Genomic DNA, 26736 nt, shown 5'->3' on the forward strand with positions numbered 1-26736 from the left:
GCACAACAGCTACTTAAGCAAATTAAGGACTATAGAGCCATTCCCATAACCTCACTACCACACATGTGAAAGCAAGGGTCAGACAGAATTCTAGGACACACATAAACATTTATGTGCAGGCAGGTACAGAGACAGTCATATATAATATGCTTTAGAAGCTCAGTGATGCCAACTCCTGACCCTTTCAATTTCACATTCTCTAAGAGAGATGTGCTTGAGGAAATGTGACAGTGTTCTAGTCCTGGGATGCTGCTAATCCTAGCTGGGTTTGGGCAATACGTTCTCTAAATTAGTGGCTGAAGACAAGACTGGTTCAGCATTAAGCCTTACACTCCATTCTGGAGGTTACAGGCTTTCATGTAAAGGTGTAAAGGATTCCCTCCACATCTGAAACACTACTTGTTGATCTCCTAAAAAATAATTTGTGATGTCCACTGAACTAACTAAAAAACGTCCGGTGTTAATTAAAGATAAAGATAAATGTTGGGAAAGGCGGTCTTTCATCCCCCACTTGGCTGCATAACAATGGGCTTGGGGCCTGGAGCACTTCTTTCCCAGGAGAGAAAGAGCCCACTCAGCCTGTGCTGGGCTCATCGCCTCTCTTGGCTCCATCAAACAGCCCCATCTCTTTTTAACCTTCAGCCTCTTGTCTGGAGCTCTTCTTTTTTTCTCATCATATAGACATAGTCATCTCTGCTTTTAACCCATGACTTTCTTTAGCTTTTCCCCCATGGTTCTTCAATCTCTACTTTCCTATTTTCTATGGACCCTCAATCATCCACGAAGAGGTTTCCGCCTCTTTGCTCCCCATGAAAAGTCTCTTGCCCAAGTCACTTAGAATCAAGTTATTTTTTTGGTCTGAAGCATTTAGAATTGCATATTAACTAAGGTAGGTGACGGAGAAGGCAACGGTAACCCACTCTAGTACTCTTGCCTGGAAAATCCCATGGACGGAGGAGCCTGGTAGGCTGCAGTCCATGGGGTCCCTAAGAGTTGAACACGACTGAGCGACTTCACTTTCACTTTTCACTTTCATTCATTGAAGAAGGAAATGGCAACCCACTCCAGTGTTCTTGCCTGGAGAATCCCAGGGATGGGGGAGCCTGGTGGGCTGCCGTCTATGGGGGTCGCACAGAGTGGGACATGACTGAAGCGACTTAGCGGCAGCAGCAGCAAGGTAGGTGAGGATATGCTGTGGAAATCAACTCTTTAAACTTTAAAGGTATTACCTAATAAACATCAGTTTTTTGCTTAGTAAAAGAATCTGCCTACCAATGCAGGAGATGCTGGTTCAATCCTTGAATCAGGAAGATCCCCTGGAGGAGGAAATGGCAACCCACTCCAGTATTCTTGCCTGGAGAATCCCACAGACATAGGAGCCTGGTGGGCTACCATCCAAAGGGTCGCAAGGAGTCAGACACAACCGAGCACATTAGCACACATGCTAGGTATGCCATAACTTTCCTTCCAAGGAGCAAGTGTCTTTTAATTTCATGGCTGCAGTCACTGTCTGCAGTGATTTTGGAGCCCAAGAAAATCTGTCACTGCTTTCACTCTCCCCCCTTTTCTGTTTGCCATGAAGGCATGCGACCAGATGCCACGATCTTAGTCTTTTTTTAATGTTGAGTTTCAACCCAGCTTTAATGTATTAAACACTGGATAAATGGTGGCTATGATATGGGAATGGTGGTGATGAAGTAATCTCTCTATTCCTTGCTATTTTTAAAGGTTACTGCTTCATACCCTATTTCCAACCATTGTCCACTTTTAAGACTCAGTGTAGGGGAGACTTCTGGAAGTTTTGTCATACTTTTCCCTCAAAATTTCAAGTCCTTTTTCAGATGTTATTTGTTTTTCCACATCACTAGGCTGTGAATTATTAATACAAAGTAAGGACCAGATCTTTCTCTTCTCTATATATTTCAAGGACCACCAATAGGGTTCAATATACATGAAATGCTCTGTAAAGGTATGCTGACTCAATCAGTAAGTGAATGAATATTAGTAACATGTACCAGGCTTGCCAGTAACTTCTCTCTCATTGGGCAAGAAGTAGGGAGTGTGGGCGGAGAAGGCAATGGCACCCCACTCCAGTACTCTTGCCTGGAAAATCCCATTGACGGAGGAGCCTGGTAGGCTGCAGTCCATGGGGTCACTAAGAGTCGGACATGACTGAGCTAGTTCACTTTCACTTTTCACTTTCCTGCATTGGAGAAGGAAATGGCAACCCACTCCAGTGTTCTTGCCTGGAGAATCCCAGGGACGGGGGAGCCTGGTGGGCTGCCATCTATGGGGTCGCACAGAGTCGGACACGACTGAAGCGACTTAGCAGCAGCAGGGAGTGTGGGCCTTTAAACATCTTTGGACATACCAAGTGTAAATGAAACACAAATCAACCAGGTGAATTTTCAAAAAGAAATCTATGTAACAAACCTGGCCAACATTTTAGGGACAAAATTATTCTTAGGGTAAAAAGTAAAACATTACATGTGACCCCAAACTTTGAAAACATCCTTTAAAAACCACATTCTAAATAAACACATCTAAATTTGCACAGGAGAGAGGCAGTGGGAAGTATAAATTGACAAAAGTCACAGTTCGAACTTATTATCAAGGTAAAACAGTTTCCAGAATGAAGTTGCCTTGTAGTTAACTAGAACATTTAAAGACACACAAGCTTTTTTCATCTGTCCAGTCTCTATTTCAGTTCAGTTGCTCAGTCGTGTCCGACTCTTTGCGAACACAAGAATCGCAGGCCTCCCTGTCCATCACCAACTCCCAGAGTTTACTCAAACTCATGTCCATCCAGTCGGTGATGCCATACCGCCATCTCATCCTCTGTTGTATATTTAGCAGACTGTTAATAAATTGAAAAATATCCACATTTCTAGGAAAAAAAGAAAGAAAGGGAAAAAAAAAAAAAAAAAAAAGAGTAACTGTAATCCTAAGGAATTCAGAGTTCTCACCCTGGTCTCTCTGAAGAGTCCCTGGCCACCTTTGCTTTGATGGTGGCTTTCTTCCTGGAATTTGGACCCAAGCACCTGTTATTTGCCATTTAATCAACTCCAACTAAGATCCCCTTTCCTAAATCAAAATTTATTAGATCACCTCTTCTAAAGTGACTCCTAAATCAAATCTTACCCAAAAAGTGACTGGAAATGAATTGCTGGAAACAGAAATTTTGTAAGGGTCTTCCAAAGACTCATTTCCTTTCCCCTTAAAAACAAATAGGGGCCACATTTCATACACAAACAACGCGTTCTTTAAAAGGTGCCTTTTCATCTGCACAAGTCTCAGTAACACACGTGACTTTCTCTGATGATTATACCCTCCAGGACACTTGTGACTCCCATTCACTTCCCCTGTTGGCCCCGAAGTGACGTCAACCCCGGAGAGCCAGGGGTCGGCCAACAGGTGGTCCGCCGAGCGCTCTCCAAATGTGAGCGCCGGCCGCGCTCCGTGCCGGGCTCCAAGCTCCCCCGGGCCGCGCAGGCTTCCGGACTAGGGCCGGGATCCCCTCGCCTCCGCACCCCTCCTCCTCCCGCCTCGCGTCCCCTCCCCTCGCCAAAGCTCGGACTCTCGGGTTGCCCTTATTGTTGGCCGCGTCTGTCACTCTGTGGGCTGGGTGACACGAATGGATGGGTTGGACACACCTTCTTGCCTACTAGATAAAAAAAAAAAAAAGCCCGGATCTGCATAGACAGCGGGAGGGACTCCCCCGGCGCCTGCAAAGCCTACGCCGCGGGCCGGGGAAAAGCACAGCTCCCCCTCCCACATTCACTCCTCCCCGCCTTTAAAAAAACAACGCTCAGCGCAAATAAATAATATCGTCCCCAGCCCGCCAGGGTCCTCGTTGTCCTCGCCTCCTCTGCCGGCTGAGCTCGTTCCAGCGCGGCGGGAGGCGAGCGCGCAGAGGCCCCGGCGCGCACCATGCTCCCCAGCGCCGTGGCGGCCCACGCCGGCGCCTACTGGGACGTGGTGGCTTCCTCCTCGCTCCTGAATTTCCCCGCCGCGCCGGGCTTTGGCAACCTGGGCAAGAGTTTCCTGATCGAGAACTTGCTGCGGGCTGGAGGTGCCCCGCCGCTCGGACTACCACCGCCCCAGCACCACGGCTCGGCAGCGGCTCTCGGCGCTGGCGCGCAAGTCCGGCCCCTGCCGGCCAGCCCGGTCCCCCTCAAGTTGTGCCCGGCGGCAGAACCAGTCAGCCCTGGCGGGGCGCCCTACGGCACCCGGTGGGCGTTTCAAGTGCTCAGCCCCTCGGCGGACGGCGCCCGGCTGCCGGTTCGGGCTCCGGGGGACCCGGACTGTGCCTTCCAGCCACCAGCCCCAGGTGAGCCCGTTCTCTCCTCCCCAGCCGCGCGCTGCGCCTCCCGGGCCGCGGGCCCGCCCGCCCCGGTGCTCAGGAATCCGCCCGGGCCTCGAGCTTCCGAGAGCATCTCGAGCGTCAATGGAGATGCGGCCTCGGGAGTGAGGAGGGTACCACCGCTAATCGTGATGTTCCTCCCCATCCCATCCCACCAGCTTCCTCTTCGCCCCTTCTTTCTACAAGTGGTAGGGCTACCTTGAATTTCAGGCCTTTCTGTAGAAATCCTGAAGTCACCTCGGGCCTTAGCCGAAAGCGCAGCCCCGCTCCCGAGATCTCTAGGCTCGCTGGACCAGTTTCACGGGGTTTCCAAAATTCAGCGTCTCTTCTCGCCCGCTCCTGTCTCGGAGGCCGAGAGATACCCGCTCCCTGGAAAGTTCTTGGCTTGAAGTGGCTCACGCGCCCGCTTTGGGGGCTTTTGCCTCTCAGACCTTAGCGTCGGTCCGGGCGGCTGGAGAACACGCGCAAAGATCTTTGGAAAAAGAGTTGAGCCAAGTTTTGGCTTTTTCCACTCATATTTTGGATCGCTAAGGCGCAAGAAAATCGACGCCGGCTTTTTCTTCGGGCTGAGCTAGACCAGTTGAATTGGCTCCTGGAGTAGGAAGTTCACCAAATAAATGAGAATTTACCCCCAAAGGGGCGGTTTTGGTTTGCTTGTTTTAATTCCCCGCATAAAACCGGAGTGTTGTGACTGGGAAGAGAATGCGGACAGTTTAATCCTATGTTAGCTAAAACTTACGGAGGGGCTGCCGAAGTTGGCCTTGAGAAGGGGAAAAGCGTCTTAGTGACTCAAAAGCTGAGATCCAGTCGGATTAATTTTTTTTTTTGGCTGCGTCCTTAGACGATCTTAACTCATTCTCTTAATCCCGATGGGTTTGTCCAGAATGACTAATCGACGCTTTTTCAGCAGATTTCATTGTCCCAGCAAACTGCCGGATCAAATTTATTGCTAATGACTTTATAGAACTGAACATGTTTAAAACCTGTCCTGGTCTTTCAGTTTGAAATGGTTACTAACAGAATGGAACAAATATAATTATATGAGCACCGGTCTCATTCACACAGTGTGAAACCTAAATTCTAAGCAGCGTTTTTGCACCCTGGGAGAGGAACAAAATCAGTTAAAGGCAAAGTTTATGTGCCTTGGAAATCTGGGCCACTCTCCTTTTTGAAGTATTCGGAAAATTAGAAACGTACATAGCAGCTCCGTTTAGACAAGCGCTAGTAAATAATGTCTCATAAAAGTAATATTTTCAAGAAAATTTAGTGATTTCGGTGGTTTCTGATGGCTTGGCATTGTGTTCATAGAAGTTACTTTTCAAGGATTCTTAAGTTGTTCTTGATCATGATTGGCTATTCCAAAAAGCTAATTTCAACCTTTGTAGATTTTACAGGTTAGATTTAAGTAAACCAAATGCAAATCAAATGCAAATATTTCAATAACTCTGAAAAATTATTTTGTATACCTACTCATTTCATTCAGAATATTGCAATTATTCAGTAAAGGGTCTAACTACATTCTTTATGTTTTCAAGAACATATTCATTCTGTACACTTATTAAAACATCAAAATGGAAAAATGCCTTTTGGAATAATTGAGAATGTGAAAATTTAAATTTCACTTTGAAGTATTTTAATATAGTTTTAGGCCCATATATTTCCTAATATTTTATTCAGTCCTTACTGAAGATTTGGTGCTTTCTGAGGTTAATTTTTATTTGAACAAATAACTTTTTATTTTAAAAAATCATTTTTGTAAAGAGTGCATTTAATTTTTGAAACTTGAAAAATATCTTAAGAAGAAAATTAAAACCCTGTAAATTTGTGCCCACGAATATGCTTAAAAACATTTGTTAATAATTTGACAGAGAATACAGTTTTGTGAGCACTGCTCCAGTTTTGTCCTGCCAAATGACAGATTCTTGTCCTGCCAAATGTTGTGGGAATTCTTTTGTACTGTGTAGAATTATGAAGTTATAATGAGTGCTGACAATGTTCGCTATCACCTGAAAATTAGATGAGGATGAAATAGTGATTGACGTTCTGTAAAGAGTAGAAGGGAGATTTAGAAAAGGTACTGTTTTCAGAACAACAGTATTTCTTTCTGAAACATCTGTGAACAACCAGTTCTGATCTTCTGTGCATTAACTTAGTGGATCACCGAATGTGACTTTTAATGATTTCAGTGTATTGATTACCTGTTTTTTCCCTCAACATTAATTTGTTGAGTGCACCAGTCTAAATATTGAGTAAGAAAGCCTTAGAGTTGTTTTTAAGTGCATTGGTGAAGGACAGCACCATTTAACTAGGGGATTTATGCCACTGCATGCATTTCTGCTTCATTATTTCTGTTACCCACTATTAATTATACCATATAGTTCATTCATTCAGCAAATGCTTACTGACTGTCTCCCATGTGTCCAGACTTTGTTCCAGGCCATTGGGATAATCAGGGAACAAAACAGATGACCATCTCTGCCCCTGTGGAGCTTACAGTCCATGTTCTGTCCTACTTTATGGTTTACCAAGCATTTTCATAATTGTTAGCTGCTTTAATCCTCATAATAGGCCAATTTTTTCTACAATGATTATTCCACTTGCTAACTTTGTTTTTGTCTGAAGTATCAGTTTAAAAACCTGTGATCTTGTGAAAGAGAAAAATATTGCCCCAAATTCTGTGATCTTGTGAAAGAGAAAACTTTTGCCCCAAATATTCCTTACACTAGTTTTTCACTGAATAGGAAAAAACTAATGAGGGCTTATGGGATAACCAATTACATATATCTTCATAATAAATCAGATTGGGATGTTATATCTGAGCCCATAGGAAACTGGTCTTTCCCTTCATCTCGTTATGTGTCTGAAAGATGGTGACAGTTAAACAGTAACACAGATTTACAGATTATGAATGAAATTTAGCTGTCTGTGCTTCATTCCTAAAAATTGGCAAGTCTTTAAGAATTTAGAGTAAAAAAAAGGAACACTCCATAGCTATATGTTGTCAAGTTGTGTATATAGAGTAGTTTAAAAACTTTAAAAATCAGAGCACATTCTCCAAGATTTGCGAGGGGCATGCTTAATGTGATAACAGGTAGTGAGTAGATTCACCTCCAGACATTGTATGTGAAAAAAATCCTGATAATGATCAGAGATCCTTCCCCAGAAGTTCGTTAACGTCATCATTTGGTGGCTATTGTACTAGATTCAGATATCCATGCTTTTGTATATTAAAGAAGGTCTTGAAAGTGTAAAAATCTGGACAATTTAAATTTCTTTTAGTTATGCAACCTATTTTCTTCAAAGTGGAGCAAATAGCCTTGCTTTTCAGTGACATTTGTTATTTTGAACGTTTTAGATAATGGTTGAAATAATTTCCTGAATGTAATTTAGTGATTATTAAATCTACTTCTTGTGCTGCATATAAAAGGATTAGAAAGCAATTTTTTATTCTGAAGAGTTGAATTAAACTGTCCTTTTTTAAAAAGTAATTTTGTCCAGTAGGTTGTACCATTTAGTAGTACAGGCTTGGAATCAGATCCACCGTATTTTTTCTGGTACCCTGTTAGGTTTCTTATTACTATTAATACCTCATGTGGACTCTGATTTTCTTGTCCACCTCACAGCCCCAGCTACTATTTACTTATTAACCTTGACTCTGTCTTAAACTACCCACACTTGTGTTTTGTGTCCCACCTGGTAGCTTTTCCCACTTTCACTGACATATAATGAAAGTGTGACATAAAATAGCTTCTCTTACACCTTAGGCACTTTGAGGAGGGAGGAGAAACTGGACCACCTTGTGTTCTAGGTGGGGATTCCAGTCCAGCTGAACATTTCGTGATCTAATTTATGAAGCTAGAGTTTGTTATTTATTTTAGCTAACGCTATGCTCTAGCTTTGTTTTGGCAAATTAAAATCACAGAATCTTGACTGTTGATAATGCTGACCCAGAACCAAGACAAAGACAGTGGGGGATCCAGAAGAGGATAATGATGGGGCCCATGCTCGTAGTTCCTTGCTCAGACCATCCCCCTAAAAACATCCTTTGGTGGAATTGTAGATAACACCCAACAATATTCTTATTACACTTGTATTTTTTAAATAAGCTGCTTAACATATCTTTGGACTTATATTAACATATTAACAACTTTTGCATAGTTTATAAGGAATCAGCTCTGAACAAATTACTATATGGTCCCAAACTTCATAACCTTCTTCAGGTTCAGGAAGGTTTTGCAGTGAAGAGGACCAGTTGGACTAATAGATAGTCTTTTTACTTCCAGTTTTGGGTTGAGAAAACCACACTGCCTCTAAATAATGTCTTGAGTTGGAATTACAGAATGGTAGCAATTTATGTGTATCTTATTTGCCTCTGGCATTAGTATCTGTCCCTCTCCCAGTCACTAAAATATGCTTCTCTGCTTTGCTTTAATAGCAAGAAATCTCAATCTGTTCACTTGTATTGAAGCTTTATTACTGAGGTTTAATAATAAAACAGGAGTAAATCCAGGAGGCAAGTAGGAACATTTCAGAATTTTCCCTTTACCTCTTAACTCACGTTAGGGATTTGAGGATTATTTTAAGAGGCACAGTGGTTTGAATGCCCAGAAAATTGTATACAGATTTAAGCAGAAGTGATTGGAGGATCTAGAGTTCAGAGTCATCAGGACACCAAAGGATGCCAAATGTTATATGTTGTAGATGTGTGACACCATATGTTCTGGACAGTTTAAAAGAATTGTCAACCGTGAATTTAGCTGTGTTTGTTTGCCGTCAGCATGGCTCAGATACTGAAGCCAACACTGTACATTAGAGTCTGTTGTATTCCTCTTGGAGTGTGCCACCTCCTTCCTGTGCCCAGCAGAAATAGTCTCTTTTTGCTGTAAGAAAACATTTCATGGTTAGTTTTGTCATTGGACAGTGATAAAAATTGTAGCAACTCGAAAGTAAGGGAACCAATATAGGTAATAGCTGCATTGGTAAAATACTTTGAGCTTCTTTGCTATGAAAAACTTTTTACAGAAGCAAAAATGTTATCATCTTTCAAATATTTAAATAAATGTGTTCTTATGTGGGAATTGGGAGGTAAATACCTTATTTATTCTTCAGCCTACTTTCTGCCATTCTATTTCCTTTGTTGATATCATCCATAACTTTTGAATCTATCTTATTCTATCTTTTGGGGAGATTTGATTTGTGGTTCTTAAAAATAGTATTTGTCCACTTAATCATGAGCTAACAGAGGCTCCAACTAAAGTTTTTTTTTTTTTTTACCTTATTACTGTGATCTTTTTTCCACAGTGAAGGTACATAATTTTTTAAGTCAGTTAAAGAACTTGGTTTTCATTCAAATACACCTGGAGTCTGTCAGAAATAAAAAGGCAAATTGTAAAAAGAAACAGTATGATTTCTTTGTAGGAATGCTTGTTAGAATTTCTCCTTCTTTAAGACTTCATTAGATCATGCTTCCATTTTACACTCTCTTAGTAAAAAATTGGATTTTTGCCTTAATGTCTAATATGCTTACCAGACCCTTGTATATTTTATTCCAAAATATTTTTATTTTACTTTCAGTAATGTTTCCACTTTTAATGAAATCTCTCCCTTTCATTCCTTTTAGCCTCCAGTCAGTACCTGATTTGGCAATGCTGAATGATTCATCACTTTTATATAAAGTTACCATAAATGATTTTATTTTTAATAGCATTATTCATTTTGTCAGCCAGCTATTAGTTGGGAATATTTCAGGGGCACACTCTTTGCGAGTTATATGAACAGTAAACTTGAGGCACTAAAATTCTCTCTGAAGTCAGAGATCAAAAAGTCTCTATAAGTTTTTAAACTTTTGTTTCAGAATCAAAGCATCTGGGAAAAGGAAAGGGGAAAAAAAATCAGGTCTTTTTTCTATATATTGCTAAAATATTTAATTGCCTTCTTGTTTTTAAATATTCCAAAGATGAACTAGGTTTCTCCCTTTTCTTTCACATGTTCAGGCACCATGCATGCCATAGCAACCTTGATTTCATTAATTCTGTGGTTATCAGAAATAGCATGTACAATATATACATGTCTAATGGTCCTCTTCTCGCTTGGAGAATCCCGTGGACAGAGGAGCCTGGCAGGCTACAGTCTAAGAGTCACAAGAGTTGGATACGATTTAGCACACACAGCTGAACAGTTCTCTGGAGAGAGCTCAAAATTTCTTATTCCTTAAAAATGTAAATCTCTAATACTTTTAAAATTAAAATATATGAAAGAAATAGCTATTCTTTGAGAAGATTTATGTACATTAAAAGGGAATAAAAACCATGATGGCTGGTGATTTTTTTTTTTTTTTTATGATTTATTTATTTATTTGGCTCCACTGGGTCTTTGTTGCTGCACGTGGCCTTTCTGCAGTTGTGGTGAGCGGGGGCTACTCTCGAGTTGCAGCGCGCATGCTTCTCATTGTGGAAGCTTCTCTTCTTGTGGAGCACGTGGACTCTAGGGCTGTGGGTTCAGTAGTTGTGGCACACAGGCTTGTTTGCCCCAGGGCATGTGGGATCTTCCAGAACCAGGGATCGCACCTGTGTTCCCTGCATTGGCAAGGGAGTCTTAACCACTCAACCACCAGCAAAGCCCTGGTGAATTTTTTAATAGACTAACCTAGGACTCGATTGAGTTTAGGTGTGTTGAACCTGTGCTGTGCTTAATCACTCAGTCGTGTCTGACTCTCTGCCACCACGCAGACTATAGCCCACCAGGCTCTTCTGAAGATGGGGATTCTCCTGGCAAGAATACTGGAGTGGGTTACCATGCCCTCCTCCAGGGAATCTTCCCAACCCAGAGATTGAACCCAGGTCTCCCAGAATTGCAGCCAGATTCTTTACCAGCTGAGCTACCAGGGAAGCCCGTATTGAACCTACTGTAGAGTTATATTGGATCTGATCCTTCAAAGCAGGAAGAGAGTCATTTCTGTTTGCTTATATCTATAGGTGCTTTTGCACTACAAATTGAACAGATGCAGCAGAGACCACATGACCTGCAAAGCCTAATGTATTTATTCTCTGGCCTTTTATAGTAAAAATTTGCCGAAACTTTCTCCAAAGCATAATATATAGTTTTCCGAGCTGGTTTTAGCAGCATTTCTTTAATTTTAAAACCTAGATTCAAGTCAAGATCTTTAAATGACGGATTATACAATCCCAAGCAATTTGTATAACTCCTTTGCGCCTCATTTAAAAATGAGCACAGGTGATAGGCTCACCATGGGACTTTCAGCCACACATCTCAAAAGCCTGTTGGTAACATACAGGGAAAGATGTAAAAGACAGAGTTCCACCACTCCGCCATAAACAAAATGCATACTGGTAAAAGGGGTATTGCTGTGTAGGAAACCATCTCAAAACTTAGAGGAACAATTGGTTATTTTTGCTCACAGTTTGTTGGGCTGTCTAGGCTCAGCTGGGTGGTTCTCACTTGGAATCTCATTGCAGTTAGAAGTCAGCTGCAGTCATCTGTGGGCTCAGCTGAGCTGGATGTCCAAGATGGATGTCCATGGACTCACACGGCAGACAAGGATGCTGGCTGTTTATGGGGTGTTCAACTGTGAGCTGTTCTAGCAACCTTTGATGACTGCAGTGAACTGTGATTTCAGCGTACCTCAGCTTGATGAGAAACCAGACTCCAGACACTTGTAGGTGTTGTGAGGATAGAGGAGAAGGTGCTAGTGGAAGTGTCCAAACAACTGGTCGTTACCTCTTGCCACAACATATGACCACAGTAGGATCTTTCCATATAGTCCCTTATTATTCCACCATAGTGGAATAATAACAGCTCATCCACCATAGTTAGGTGATTTTTTTTTTAAGTTGCTCTGATCATATCATCAAGTTAATTAGGAAAACATTAATTATTCATATTTGACTAGCAGATCAAATAAAAATATTCAGTTTGTCCTTTAAGACCTTCATTCTATCAACTGCATTTAGCTCCTCCAACCACATTCCTTTTTTCAGTTATACATAAATATATATTTATATATATTTCCTTTCTCATATTCTTTCCCATTATAGATTGTTATAAAACATTGAGTATATTTCCCAGTGAAGGTCCTTGTGGGTCATCTGTTTTGTGCATAGCAGTGTATAGCATGCAGTAAATCCCAAGCTCCTAATTTATTCTTCCCTACTGCTATCCCCTTTGGTAACCATAAGCTTGTTTTCTATGTCTATGAGATTATTTCTGTTTTGTAAATAACTTTGTATTATTTTTTTAGATTGTACTTTTAAGTGATATCATATAATATTTGTCTTTCTCTGTCTGACTTACTTCACTTAGTATGATAATCTCTAGGTCTATCCATGTTGCTGCAGATGGTATTATTTCATTCTTTTTAATGGCTGAGTAATATTCCTCTGTGTGTGTGTGTGTGTGTGTGTGTGTGTGTGTGTGTAGAGGCTGACTCTAGTATTCTTGCCTGGAAAATACCATGGACAGAGGAGCCTGGCAGGCTACAGTCCATAGGGTTGCTCAGAGTCGGACACAACTGAGGCAACTTAGCACGCGCACACACACACACACACACACACACACACACACACACACACACATTTATCCATTCATCTGTCAGTGGACATTTAGGTTGCTTTCATGTCTTGGCTAGTTAGTAAATAGTGCTGAAATGACTGTTGGGGTGTCCAGCCACATCCTTAATGCTCACACCTTTGACCTTGGTCCAGCAGTCAGGCTGATCTCCCTAACCTGCACTGCGTGTCACCATCAGCCTTGCCTTCTTTCATTTTTTTCATGCCACCTTTCTTTCCTGGAATGCCTTATTTCTCTTCTTATGCCATTCAATACTTTCCCAGTCAAGTTTCCAGATCAAGATGCTTTTCCTGCTCGAAGCCTTCTTGACAGAGGCTTCCTGATAATACTCTTTTCTTTTTACTTGCTAGTATGTTTTAGTGCAGGTCTGAACCATGCTGCTTCTTTTTATTTGTTGTCTTAGAATCAATCCCAAATTATGTAATAATGGTAGGAATAAAGGCTAACATTGTTGAGTGCCTGCTGTGGGTCAGGCATTGTTTTGTGTTCTATTCAGTGGTCTCATCCTGACTATACATTGTAATCACGTGTGCAACTTTTGAAAAAATATTAATAGTATGTTGGGGGACCCACTCCTACCAGCCTGATTTAACCAAACTGGGGTTAAATCAGGGGGTCCGGGCTCTGTATCTTTGAAAAGCACTCTAGATCATTCTCATATGTATTCAGGGTTGGGAACAGTGGTTAGGGGAACACACGGTACTATTTTTTTTTAAGATCTCATGGCCATGGGAAATGCCTCAGATTTTATAGAACAAAATTGAATTTGGAGTATGGAAATATTTGTATTTCATTTATTTGATCAGCAGATTCAAATCTGTAAGTTATGAAACATTTAAAAATAGAAATTCTTCCAGGGAGGGAAGCTATCCTATTGTAATCTTTGTCATCCCAGCACACAATGCATTATGTGGCACGATAGACATGCAGTAAATATTATTCGCATGGAATTAAAAGGACAGAATCAAACAAGTAGACACTGCACTTGATTTATTTTCTCATGAACTATACCAGACTATTAAGACCTTTGCTTTCTGTCTCTGAAATACTCAAAAAAAAAAAAAAAGTGGACTTCTGTCATTTTTTGATGAGCAGAAAGGTAAAGGATGACTTAACTTGCTTTGTCTTGTGATGGAAGGCATGTTTGCATGTGGATCACATAAATGAATTACTTCCAACTTGTGTGATAAAATAAATCATACCTTATTCAATAAGTGATATTTCTTAGGTTTCATAACTCATGACAGATAGTTGTCATTCTTTAGAGATTTTTTGGGGGGGTCCACTTAAGATAGTCTGTTCAATTGTGTCATATATAAAGGTCAGAAGTTTAGATTTCTTTATTCCCAGTGCCCATATACCCAGCAATTGAAGGAGGCCATTAAAACCATCCTTTTGAAATTATTTAATTCCCTGTTATTCTTTCCCAGAGGTATGTCTTGACCCTTTGGTTGCCTTTGTAAGACCTCTTGGAACCTTTTCTCTTTTTTTCTTCATCCTTCTTCAAATGTGCTGCCTAATCGGCATAGCATCACAGTGGCTCCTGAAATTTATTTGAGGGTTTTATTAGTGGTCTTTAAGATTCTTCCTTTGACATGTCAGCCCACATCACTTAGTACCACAGTTTGCTATGACAATAAAAAGAATGTGGTTTCACCCTATTTAGATACACTCTGTTCTTCTCCATTGGTAAAGAAAGTGAAAATAATAAAAAACAATGAAATGTTTTGCTTGCTTTCTAGACCACAGAATTTCGAAAATGATTTCTCTGTAACTAGGCTTGTAACCATCCTTGACTATGGGGTGCTTTTGTCACAGAACCATCTAGTTAAGTTTAAAAAAAAATCAGGCCAGTTCACCATTAAGTTGGCTCTAAGTTCCCATCTTCATTAAACATTCAAAATAATTAATAGTTTGATTCTGTGTTTTCAGATAAGTCAGAACATGTGATTAAGAAGTGAAAAGTTCAAAAGTTTTCTCTGAATAAGCGAGCTTAGTCATTTGGATTCAGACAGTTTTGTTCTAGAAATTTTAAATCATTTGTTTGTAACTTGAAACAGAATCCCACAGAACCCGGAAGGCAGATTTGTTGGCAGAATACAAAATTTGTAGTATCCTGAAGTGGTGTGCTCAGAGAACCTAGCATCTTGCTACAGGATCTGACAATATGCATTTCTCCCCCCCACGGGGAAAGTCATTCATTTTTCTCTTATGGAAAGCTGGGGAGATATGGAAATGTCTGCCTCTTACTAAGTAATTGCCAGTATGTGTGCCTGACATCCTTCTCTCTCATGGCTAAAAACTATTAATACATATTATGCTAAAATACCTGTGTTTCCCTTGTCTGCTGAGAACAGTCATCATCACATTCCAAATGCATGCCCATTTGAGGATGAATATTAATAAATGAAATAGCAAGAGTTAACTTCATAGCCAGTCTAGCGCCTAGGTATAGTAGGCATTCCTGTCATATATATTGTTTGGTAAGCCTAAAACAAATTGTTCCTAAGATGATAAATGATAAAGTGACTGCATCTAGATTGCACTGATGGGCTTTGAAATGCAGATCATGGTCTTGAAATTGCCTTGTTTTCTGCCCTTTTCAGAGTATCTCCAAAGTAGTTCTTAAACGGTTTGCTAAAGTTTTAACGTATCTGTTAACTTGTCACTTTGTTTTTATCATACTTGAGTTTCCATTTTTTGCTCAATGCTTAAAAAGTATGTGATTGACAAACATTAAAATGTAATATATATCTTTAATGCATTGCATTGTTTTCAAATGGCTATTTCTTCACACCATTCAACATCCCAGCCATCACATGCTCGGTTAGATTAACATTTGACTTATGTCCAAGTACGAGCACGTAAAAAATGGAGCACTTAATTGAAATTTCACAGTGATTTCCACATAAACCAGCCTAAACAAGATGTATTTATGCATAGAAATTAGGAATCGACTAATCTTCTGTGTAAATATATGTGTGTCAATTAGGTGATTTTAAATGGTGAGAAAATACTATACAATGGAACTTTAAGCCTGGTCATGTCACATGTAGTTCTTTAGCCTCTATAGAGTTGCTACTGTAGACATAGCAACTGTCATTTTGATTACAGATTTACTATATTAAGATAGAATAGTATGGAGTAATATAAAAAACTGTTCAATTAAACTTTTTCTGGTTAAATTTAACACTAAGAGCCTATATCTCAGAACCTTATTTATCACAACTGAATTTAATTAAACGCTTGTCTCAAATGAACCATACTTTTTTTTTTTTTTTAAATTGGAGGCTAATTACTTTACAACATTGTGGTGGTTTTTGCCATACATTCACATGAATCAGCCATGGGTGTACATGTGTTCTCCATCCTGGCCCTCCCTCCCACCTCCCTCCCCATCCCATCCCCCAGGGTCATCCCAGTGCACCAGCCCCGAGCACCCTGTCTCATGCATCGAACCTGGATTGGTGATCTATTTCACTTATGATAATATATGTGTTTCAATGCTATTCTCTCAAATCATCCCACCCTCGCCTTCTCCCACAGAGTCCACAAGTCTGTTATTTACATCTGGGTCTCTTTTGCTGTCTTGCATATAGGGTTATCATTACCATCTTTCTAAAATTCCATATGTATGTGTTAATATACTGTATTGGTGTTTTTCTTTCTGGCTTACTTTGCTCTATATAATAGGCTCCAGTTTCATCCACCTCATTAGAACTGATTCAAGTACATTCTTTTTAATAGCTGAGTAATATTCCATTGTGTATATGTATCAGATGAACCATACTTTAAAAAAATTCTTTGTTTTCATTTTTAGGGCTGTAGGAATAAACTGAGAAACATTTTGGGTAGAATAGTAAAATTAGTAATTTGTACCTATCCTGCATTGTTATATTGATATCAATAGTATCACCATAGCATATTTATTTTCTACACTAGATATTGAGGAAAAAAATTTTTTGTGTGTGTGTAACTATTATGATAGATGCTTACGTGCACATATGTAAATGCAACATGGCGAGCCTTTTTCTTTTACCTCAATTTACAAAATGCCAAGCAGCACAATAGCTATAACTTAAAATACCTATGGAGTACTTAGTTTGGAGGTGAAGTAAGTTAACAGAAATACTTGAGAATAAACATGAGACAACTTTTATTATGTATATTAATATCCACTTTTCAAAGTGCTTCATATATTCATAGAAACATTAAAAAATGTAACTCTTAACTCAGCCTGAACAATGCCGTATTATTAGAACGTTGTTGCTGTCTAGTTGGGAACTCATGTCCAACTCTTTTGCAACTTCGTGGACTCAAACCCACCAGGCTCCTTTGTCCATGGAATTTTCCAGGCAAGAATACTAGAGTGGGGTGCCATTTGCTTCTCCAGGGGATTTTCCCGACCTAGGGATCAAACCTATCTCTGCATTGGCAGGCAGATTATTCTTTATCACTGAACCACTTGGGAAGCCCTATTCTTATAAGATGTAAAGTTCAAATAAAGTGATTTATCATTTCTGTGATGGCTTTTAAATCAGCATTAGAACAACTTATGATAACAATGACAATTTTTAAAAAGTTTTATAGAACTTACTGAACACCAAAATGGATCTCTTTTTCATACTTCGGTTAGTTGCCATGTTTTCAAAGTAGCATTGACATTTTATTACTTGAAAATTCAGGTATTAAAAAACTAAAGCCATTGACATTGACAGCTTTTCATCATATTGTGGACTATAACCCACCTGGCCTCTCTGTCTGTGGAATTCTCTAGGCAAGAATACTGGAGTGGGTAAGCCATTTCTCCAGGGGATCTTCCCGACCCAGGGATTGATCCTGGGTCTCCCTTATTGCAGGCAGATTCTTTACCATCTGAGCCACCAGGGAAGCCATATTATAGAAAAGACCCTCCATTATAGTTAGTTTGCAATTTGACAGCATTAAAGACCATGAGACCATAAATTTATTTTATGTACTTATATATTTATTTTGATATGTCCTTCAAATATCTTGGTAAAATAAATGAATGCTATCAATTGGTTAAAATTTGAGTCTGCAATTACTCTGTTCTTGAAAAAGGCATGTATTTGCAGCAAAATTATATTCACTGTACATGATTAAGAAGTGAAAAAAGTTTCCATTGAAAATAAAGGGAGAATAGTAAAAATATTTATTTTCAGGTCATCCTCTAGATTTAAAAGTTATCTGTTACAGAAGATACTATGTTTCAGAGTGTCAGAGGAACAGGGAAAAGATGAATTCCTGATTTCCTGTTTATTAGTTTTAAGATTATTCATTCATTTATCAAAAATCTATTGACTATTTAGAATGTGTCAGACCCTCTGATGGTTATGTGATGGTAAAAGCAAGTTGCCCACCTAAGGAAATCTCACCTGTGTTTATATTATATTAAACCCTACTGTGCAAAAGGACATATTGTATTTAAGGTCCTACACTTAACCAAAGCCTGGCATATAATGAGTGAAAGTGAAGTCGCTCAGTCATGTCCAACTCTTTGGGACCCCATGGACTGTAGCCTACCAGTCTCCTCGGTCCATGGAATTTTCCAGGCAAGAGTACTGGAGTGGTTGCCATTTCCTTCTTCATGGAATCTTCCCAACCCAGGGATCGAACCTGGGTCTCCTGCATTGCAGGCAGACGCTTTACCGTCTGAGCCACCAGGGCATATAGTAAGTGCTCAATTCAGGAGAGCTACTAATATTCTGTGACATCCTTTATAGCCATTTTTCATCTGCTGAGGAACAGAGTTTAAAATTTCTTTATTTACAAGAGTAATGATAACTATTCTGTATATATGTACTGAAAATGTTCTGAATAGCATAGTTTAATAAACTGAGCAGAGCAGAATTATATGGCAACTCCCAATACTGTAAACACACATGCTTTCAGGTTAACCAGATATCACTTGAGAGTAAATATTGTTACTATTCTCAAATACTTTTAAGCATGTAAAAGTGGTCAGAGAAAACACTGTTGTCATTGAATTACTCAGTAAATTAACTGTTTTCAACTTTGGAATCCAGCTGTCTATATATTTCAAAGCACCTTCTGAAAATAAAAAGTGGAGTAATATAACCTCTTCAAAAGCGTGTAACATACTCATTGTTTCTTGGGAAGTATTGTATCTAGAACTGCTGCTCAACGTATTAGCCCCTAGACATATGAGTCTATTTAAATTTTAAAAACCTGAAATGAAGAATTCAGTTATGCAGACATACTGGCCACATTTCAAGTGTTCAATGGCATATACGACAAGCAGATACATATTGGACACGCAGAGAGAGGATGTGTCCATCATCAGAGAGTTCTCCTGAACAGAGTGTTGCTCTAGGCAATTTTAAATAAAGCACTATTTGATATTTACTATTTATAACCACACAGAAAATGAACAAGTAAGTTTGGTTTTGATAATTTGAGCGTTTATACCATAACTTCCAAACCACGATTAAGTTATTCAGCAAGCTCTGACAGGTGAAGACTACTTTATTTATTTACTTTTCAATTTTATGTATTTATTTATTTTGAAGGATCATTGCTTTTCAGTTTTGTATTGGTTTCTACCAAACACCAGCATGAATCAGCCGTGGTTTACCCATATCCCCTCCCACTTGAACATCCTTCCCACCTCCCTTCCCATCCCACCCCTCTAGGTTGTTAAGACTACTTTAAAATGACGTTAATTCCAGTAAAAGTTGTAGCTAACTAAATGCTCCGAAGATGTGGGGCTTTACTGCGTGACTTTGGGAAAACTGGGATTTTGAATATTGTCTAAAAGAAATGGCTAATCAATGCAATCAATGCTTTCTCTGCAGCGCCTTCCAAGCCCTTTTTTCTGAGCGCCCCGCCATTCTACTCAGCGTGCTGCGGTGGGTCCTGTCGGCGCCCCGCATCCCCCACTGCTTTTGCAAGTAAGTTTTTATGCTTCATCAGCAATGCCTCAGTTACTCTGTAAACCAAAGCAGCAGGATTTAATGTGCTCTGGAAAACTAATTGGTAATGCAATGACAAGGAGCTAATTCCTCGCTAAAAATCACAGCGTTCCTATTCAGGAGGTTTCCAGAGATTTATCAGACCTCAGCACAGAGTGCGATTGTGAGCGGTTTCTAACAGCCTTGAAACCCAGGGCTGACACATCAAGGAAAGTGACTTGTTTTCCATTTGCTATAAAAGATCTCAGAGGGACCCATTTGGCTCTTGCTAAAACATGTAGCGATGCTCATTTAAAGAAGAAAAAAGAAAGGAAGGAAAGCTAAGAGACTGTGTAAAATTTCCATTCGGTTTAAAATGTGACACAGAAAGTCGCTAGGTGTCCAAGGAAAATAATCCAAAATTGCCAAGATTGTAAAAGGAGATAAATACCATCTCTTATGATCTTGAAGAAAACCAAGCAGGGTTGTAGGAAGTGTTTTCAAGAGAACTTTTCTTCAAACATTACATCATTTTAATAGTGTCCGAGATAGAGGGGGAATGACAACCTTTGAAACTTGAAGGGCACACACACATTCACATGCACAAAGGAAAAAAAAAAATGTCTACGTGAAAATAAAAAGAAATAGCATTTACAATGATCTTGAGATTTTTGGTCAACTAAGAATCTGTAGGCAGGAGGACTCAAGTTTGTGAAAAAGAAGTCCAGCAGAGGGGTATGTGGATTTCTACTGCCAAGGAGAAAATATTGATTCAGGTTAGCAGCTCTGTCAGGTGAAAAGTGAGCTAGGAGTAGAGTCAGGCTGAAGTTCAGAGCTGTATCCTGGTTGAATTCAGATCTCTGTTGCCTCTCTCTCTGCATGTGTTTTATGAATGTTTTAGGAGAGCAGTTGCTCAACAGAATGATTCCTGACAAGTGAGGCAGCAAATACTGGCCGTTTAATGAGCTGCAGGCTTCTGAGCATCTCTTTAGGGGGCTGATACTTTCCCACAGGGCACTTTACATGGCCGGGACCCAGCCACAATGGGTGACAGACCCGTGACCAATCGCCACTTTTACTTGACTCATCCACACGCGACCTCACCACGATTTTTCACTGTGCCTATGAACTTTCAGAACCATTTCACAGGGAAAAAGCGCGGGCAAGGGTCAGTTGCCCTTTTGTATGGTCATAAAGCGAGACTGTGTGTCAGTCTTTTCTGCTGTCTCACATTCCAAGTGAATTTCTGGACACCATTTAAAGCACTTGGCTGAAAAATAAAGCAGTGAATGAAACTGACTTTTATAGACTCATTCCAGCTCATCTTCCCATATAACCCTGTCCACCTGAAAAGGGATTTAGTGGATGAGCTGAGTGTATACAGGGCTTGCTGAATACATAGGGCCTATTATCCACTGTGGGGATTGTTTATTAACCAGGACTGATACACTACTATTTTGGAAGTGACCTATTAATTGTCCATTTAACTAGAATGGATTGACTCAAATAGAAAAATAGAAACCATGACTAAACCTTTTACTCGCTCCTTCAAGGTGGTCTCCTATGAGGGTAATTGAAAAATGTTGTACAGATTAAGGAAACATTTATCACCATATATTAGAGTACCGGGAAAGAACGACTGGAACAGAGGCTTACACCCCAAACATCTGATACTGCAGCGTGGTGGCGTCTCTGTGGAATTAATCTTTAGTGTGGTATCCCAGGGGTGGAGATTGAAAGAGTTCCCACACCTAGTTTCAGTGATTTCACCTTGGTATAACACTGGTTTTCTACTTTAGAACATCTCTGGCAGTGTAGTTTAGATAGGAGGCAATGGACCAAAACATTTCATGTGACAGGTGGACATTCATGTGTGTGTGAGTGTATTCATTTTATAGTGGTGTTTTAATAAGAGTTTCTAGGCTGTAAAAGTATACTGGTGCTCAGGCCAGTTTAATAAGTAAAGCCCATAAAAGTAAGTCGAAAGTCATTTCCTAGACAACTTCATCTTCTCAATTGTTTGAAAAAAAATCACTCTAAGCAAGTCTGTTTATTCTCCATCTGCTTCTCGGCCCTTCCCACTATGTGCCTTTGGTATAGCTGTTGTAAATTGTGGTGTTTATTCCTGGAAGCTTATAAAGCTCTGTGTTTACCTCTTTTATTTAATAAAACATACAAGTGGAAAATCAGCACTGCTCAGACTGATGTTTGTCTCCTTTCTAAGCTGCCATTTTAAAACAACTTAGAGATGCCACCAGTGTTCTTAATAAAAAGGTTGGCATCTCATTAGTGATAAATCTGAAGTGAATTTCCTATATTCTTATGTATAATGTTCATTGTATTGGGAGCAAATAATAATGAAATGGTAGATTTCGGCTGTCAGTAAGAATTTTACATGAATACTCATGATACCAAGGAACAGTTAATAAGGCTTACAACTGCCCTGTAAGGTTTTTATTTAAGGCATTTATTTGCTTTTCTTCTTCTTGTTTTTAATAATAAGAATGATTTTATGCCCAGGAATTTAAGTTTTTTCCATTTGCACAAAAGAAGGAAAATGAACTGTCCAAGTATTTTGTATTTAGTTTCAGCCTGGACAGCCAAAATTATGGTTTATACTAAAAATTTTAATAAGTTGTAAAATCATGGCCCTCATCATTGTTTCACAATATTGATTTTACTATTTCTAAAAGTTTAGGATCAGATCAACACATCCATAGCAAGAGAAATATAATTTTGATTCTTTACATGATTCACTTGTTTAAAATTGATTTAGTTTTTCTTATTAACCTGTTAGATTTATGATTGACTTATTGCAATGTGGAAATAATCATTCATTCAGTGCCCTTCTCACATATAATAAATAGTTTAATTAGCTATTTAAGCACAATCCTTACAGTGGGGAAAAATTAAAAGGCAGTGGTAAATTCTCCTCTTCCCCAAAGCAGTGTAAGGAAAATCTTTGATAGTATATTCATAAGGTTCCTTTCAAAATAGCATACTTCTCAGCTAAAATGAGATGGAAAGTTGTAGAAATTATGCAGATAATGACTTTAAGAAGAAGACTACATGAAAATGTGTAGGTGTCTTAATTATGCAGAATATCTCATTGAATTAATCAAATCATTATTTCTTTGTCTTTGAGTACCCAACTTGAATTTAACCTTTCAAGAATTTTATGCATTAAAAAACAAAGTTTAAATTTGGAGCAGCATTATGAAGATATGAGTAAGGACATACTATTCTGGAATAAATTGTTTCAGCTTTCTTGGTAGATGAACTTAGATTATGCATTTGGAGATAATTTTACTATCTTCCCTTCCTTGTTAAAACTTAAAAGAATATAATATACCCTTGAAATTTGAATTTAGGATTTTGTTGAAGGCAGCAGGAAAGGGACCCTGTTATTGTTTTAGGTTGGTCCTAAGAGTGTCACTGTCAAAGGTGGTGATGCTCTGGTGGGCGCACACCTTGATAAACACACCTGTCCTGGCTGTGTTCTGCCCTCAGCTGGAGTGGTCAGTAGGTTTAGGGAACTGAACAAGACCTATGCATGCATGCTGAGTTGCTTCAGTCATGTCTGACTCTGTGACCCTACATACTATAGCCCGCCAGGCTCCTCTGTCCATGGGATTCTCTAGGCAAGAGTATTGGTGTGGGTTGCCATGCTCTCCTCCAGAGGATCTTCCTGACCCAGGGATCGAACTTGTATCTCTTGTGTCTCCTGCACTGGCAGGCAAGTTCTTTACCACTAGCGCCACTTGGGAAGCCCCATCAAAACCTATGGAAATCCACAAAAAGCTGCCTGAGAGCTTCTTTTATAAGGATTTATCTTTGGAACTCTAAGATTTTAAGATGCAGCATTTTGTGATAATAGATAAATAGTCTAGTTATTGTGCTGAACATGTAAACGAGTTTGTGTGATGAGTTGAACATAGGTTTTGACTTCTCAATAGTGAAGGGAGGGTACTCTATAGGTAAATGACATTCAGTCAACCAGGAAGAAGGTTTAAAGGAGTCAGAGACTCAAAGACAATAGCTTTTCCAAGTTGATGGCTCTATTCAACAATTCCACAGAGGCAGTGAAAGTATTCAAGTAACATTTCTGGAATGGAGTTTTCTTTCTCCCCAAATGTTCATTAGCAGTAGTAGTAGCTTACCCTGGGGTAGACAGAAACCTCCACCAGTTTATCTACTGAATGTTTCTCTATTGCTCATCGCCCTGTATCATTCACTTAGCACACCTCCGTTTGAAATGCCTTTCAGAAGGCTCACGTCACACAGGGATTCCCCAGGGGTGAAGGTGATACAGGGGAGCTGTCACAAGGTGCTGGGAATTACACCTTTGCAGACTTTGTTATCCTAGGTCATTCTGCCATTTTAATGACTCTCCCCAGCTTCTGACCTCTTTCCATGACCATCTGTAACTTTGACAATCTTCGGTATAGTTTTAAAGAGTGTTGGCTGGCCTCACTCTGCTTGCATGTGTGGTCTCAACTGCACAAGTTATCTTTCCAGAGCCTCACTATTTTTTTTCCTATGGAAATGAGGATGCTAATATCTTCCTCTGGGGATTGTGGTAAAGATTTCAGGACACACTACTTATTATTGGCACACACAGCAGCACATACTGAGCCCCAAATGTATATGGAAGTCACGCTATAAAATGATATGCTGACATCTGCAAGTTGGCAGAGTCTATAGCGCCTTGAGTTGATGGCCCTGGCTTCTAAAGCCTCTTTTCTAGGCCTGCTCTAATCTCTGTATCTGTTCATTGTTATTTTTATAGTATTTATTTATTATTGTCACCTATAAGTTTCCATATAAAGCAGATTTTTGTTATGAATTTAGGAATAATCAAAGGTATTTGTTGCTTGTAACTTTTTAATAGCTTCTGAGAGACTTTTAAATCACCATCAAGTTCTTGAAGTGCCTATGTTTGTTTTGCAGGTGTAAATTTGAGCTCATATTCCTACATTTAGAAGGTAGGAAAATGGGGTAAGTTCCTCACTGGTTTATGGTTAGGGCCAGAGAGAGCCCTCAGAAGACTCCCAGGGGAGATGTGAGGAGGAGCAGCATCTTGCCTCATGCTTCTTGTAGGAAACTGAGCCGTGTCTGTTTATGAAAATAGTCATGATTCATGTATTGAGAGCAGAACTTCGAAAAACCAAGCAACTAGCACACAAAGGAAGAATGGGCTGTTCTTTATATTTGCTGTGGCTTTTGCTTGTTCAGTGGCTATATTTTTGCTATAGAGCACCAAATCCTGAGGACCAAACCAAGGAGTTAACCCTCTGATCCTCACAACTACTCCAAAGGTCTCTCTTTTAGAAATGGAGTCTGGTCTGTGTGTATTCTCACCCCTCACACTGGTGAGAGTATTGTATTTGTAGATCTCTTTGATGGGGCTCTTCTTTCTGTTCTTAACATAGCTCAATAGAAAACATAACTCAATAGGAAAATCTGTGGGTTCCTGTTAAAAAGTCTTAGGGACATTTAAAAGTGTTACCCACATTGTTTTAGGTAAACATTTAGATGTTAGTGAAGAATGCACTAAATGAGTAGAATTATGACCCCTATCTACAAAACCTTGATTTAGAAAAATTGTAGGAAAAAATTTTAAACTAACTTATATTGGGCCATAAATTTATTTGTATTTTTGTATAGATATAATAAGTTGTATGATAAAATATGGGGCTTCCCAAGTGACTCAGTGGTAAAGATTTTGCCCGCCAATGCAGGAGACATAGGAGACCTGGGTTCAATCCATGGGTTGAGAAGATCCCCTAAAGTAGGAAGTGGCAACCCAGTATTCTTGCCTAGAAAACCGCGTGAACAGAGGAGCCTGGCAGGCTACAGTCCATGGGTTACAGGAGTTGGATATGCCTGAGAAACTGAGAACACGCACACACATATATGTGCACATATATGTACAGGTATGTATATATATGTGCATACGTGCTTCCCTGACAGCTCAGTTGGTAAAGAATTTGCCTGCAAAGCAGGAGACCCTGGTTTGATTCCTGGGTCAGGAAGATCCACTGGAGAAGGGATAGGCTACCCACTCCAGTTTTCTTGGGCTTCCCGTGTGGTCAGCTGGTAAAGAATCTGCCTGCAGTGTGGGAGACCTGGGTTTGATCCCTGGGTTGGGAAGATCCCCTAGAGAAGGGAACAGCTACCCACTCCAATAATCTGGCCTGGAAAATTCCATGGACTGTATAGTCCATGGGGTTGCAAAGAGTTGGACACAGCTGAATGACTTTCACTTCACTTATGTGTACATACATATGTATGTATAACTGAATCATTGTGATATACACCTGAAACTAATACAACACTGTAAATCAACTATACATCAATTAAAAATAAAATAAATAAGAAGTTGTATTAACTCAGAAAATATTGGTCTTCTGAAATGCAAGGTCCTCAGAAGACTTTTCACTGTGGCAAGTTATATCCTAAATTTGTTTCAGTCACTCCTGGTCCAACTCTACCTCCCAGCTAATGTCCTGTGTTCTTCCTGCTCATCCCCTGCGTTCTCTAGAAGTACCAAGCTCTGTGAGATTCCTGGATCCACCATGTCTCACCCTGGTCCTCCCTGCATGCAAGCTTCCGCAGATGTCAGTTGCTCTCTCTGCCCCGTTGTTGAGCTGTCCCACAAGAGGAATTGCTAGTCTTTTGGTAGCAGTTCTGTCTCAGGATTTACTCTGCTGGCCTCCAAAACTAAAGGGCTTCTCAACTGGTGCTTAAAAGTTCTCTATGTGGTGGTCTGTGGGTGTTTATCTCATTGTACTATGTGTGATCCTATCCTCCTCACATTTCTCGTTATCAAATACGAACATCTGAAGGATGGAG

The 26736-nt window shown here is 39.8% G+C and overlaps 1 protein-coding gene across 1 annotated transcript in view; it reads left to right on the forward strand.

Moving 5' to 3' along the window:
* Positions 1-3930: 3930 nt before the first annotated feature.
* DBX2 (developing brain homeobox 2) overlaps positions 3931-26736 on the forward strand; it is a 34472-nt gene continuing 11666 nt past the window's right edge. The window contains exons 1-2 of the mRNA XM_061122905.1: positions 3931-4330; positions 19786-19881. Of these exons, the coding sequence (XP_060978888.1) occupies positions 3931-4330; positions 19786-19881 (496 nt within the window). The remainder of the gene's footprint in view (positions 4331-19785; positions 19882-26736) is intronic.

The sequence above is a fragment of the Dama dama genome, chromosome 3, assembly GCF_033118175.1.
Source record: "Dama dama isolate Ldn47 chromosome 3, ASM3311817v1, whole genome shotgun sequence".
Lineage (NCBI taxonomy): Eukaryota > Metazoa > Chordata > Mammalia > Artiodactyla > Cervidae > Dama > Dama dama.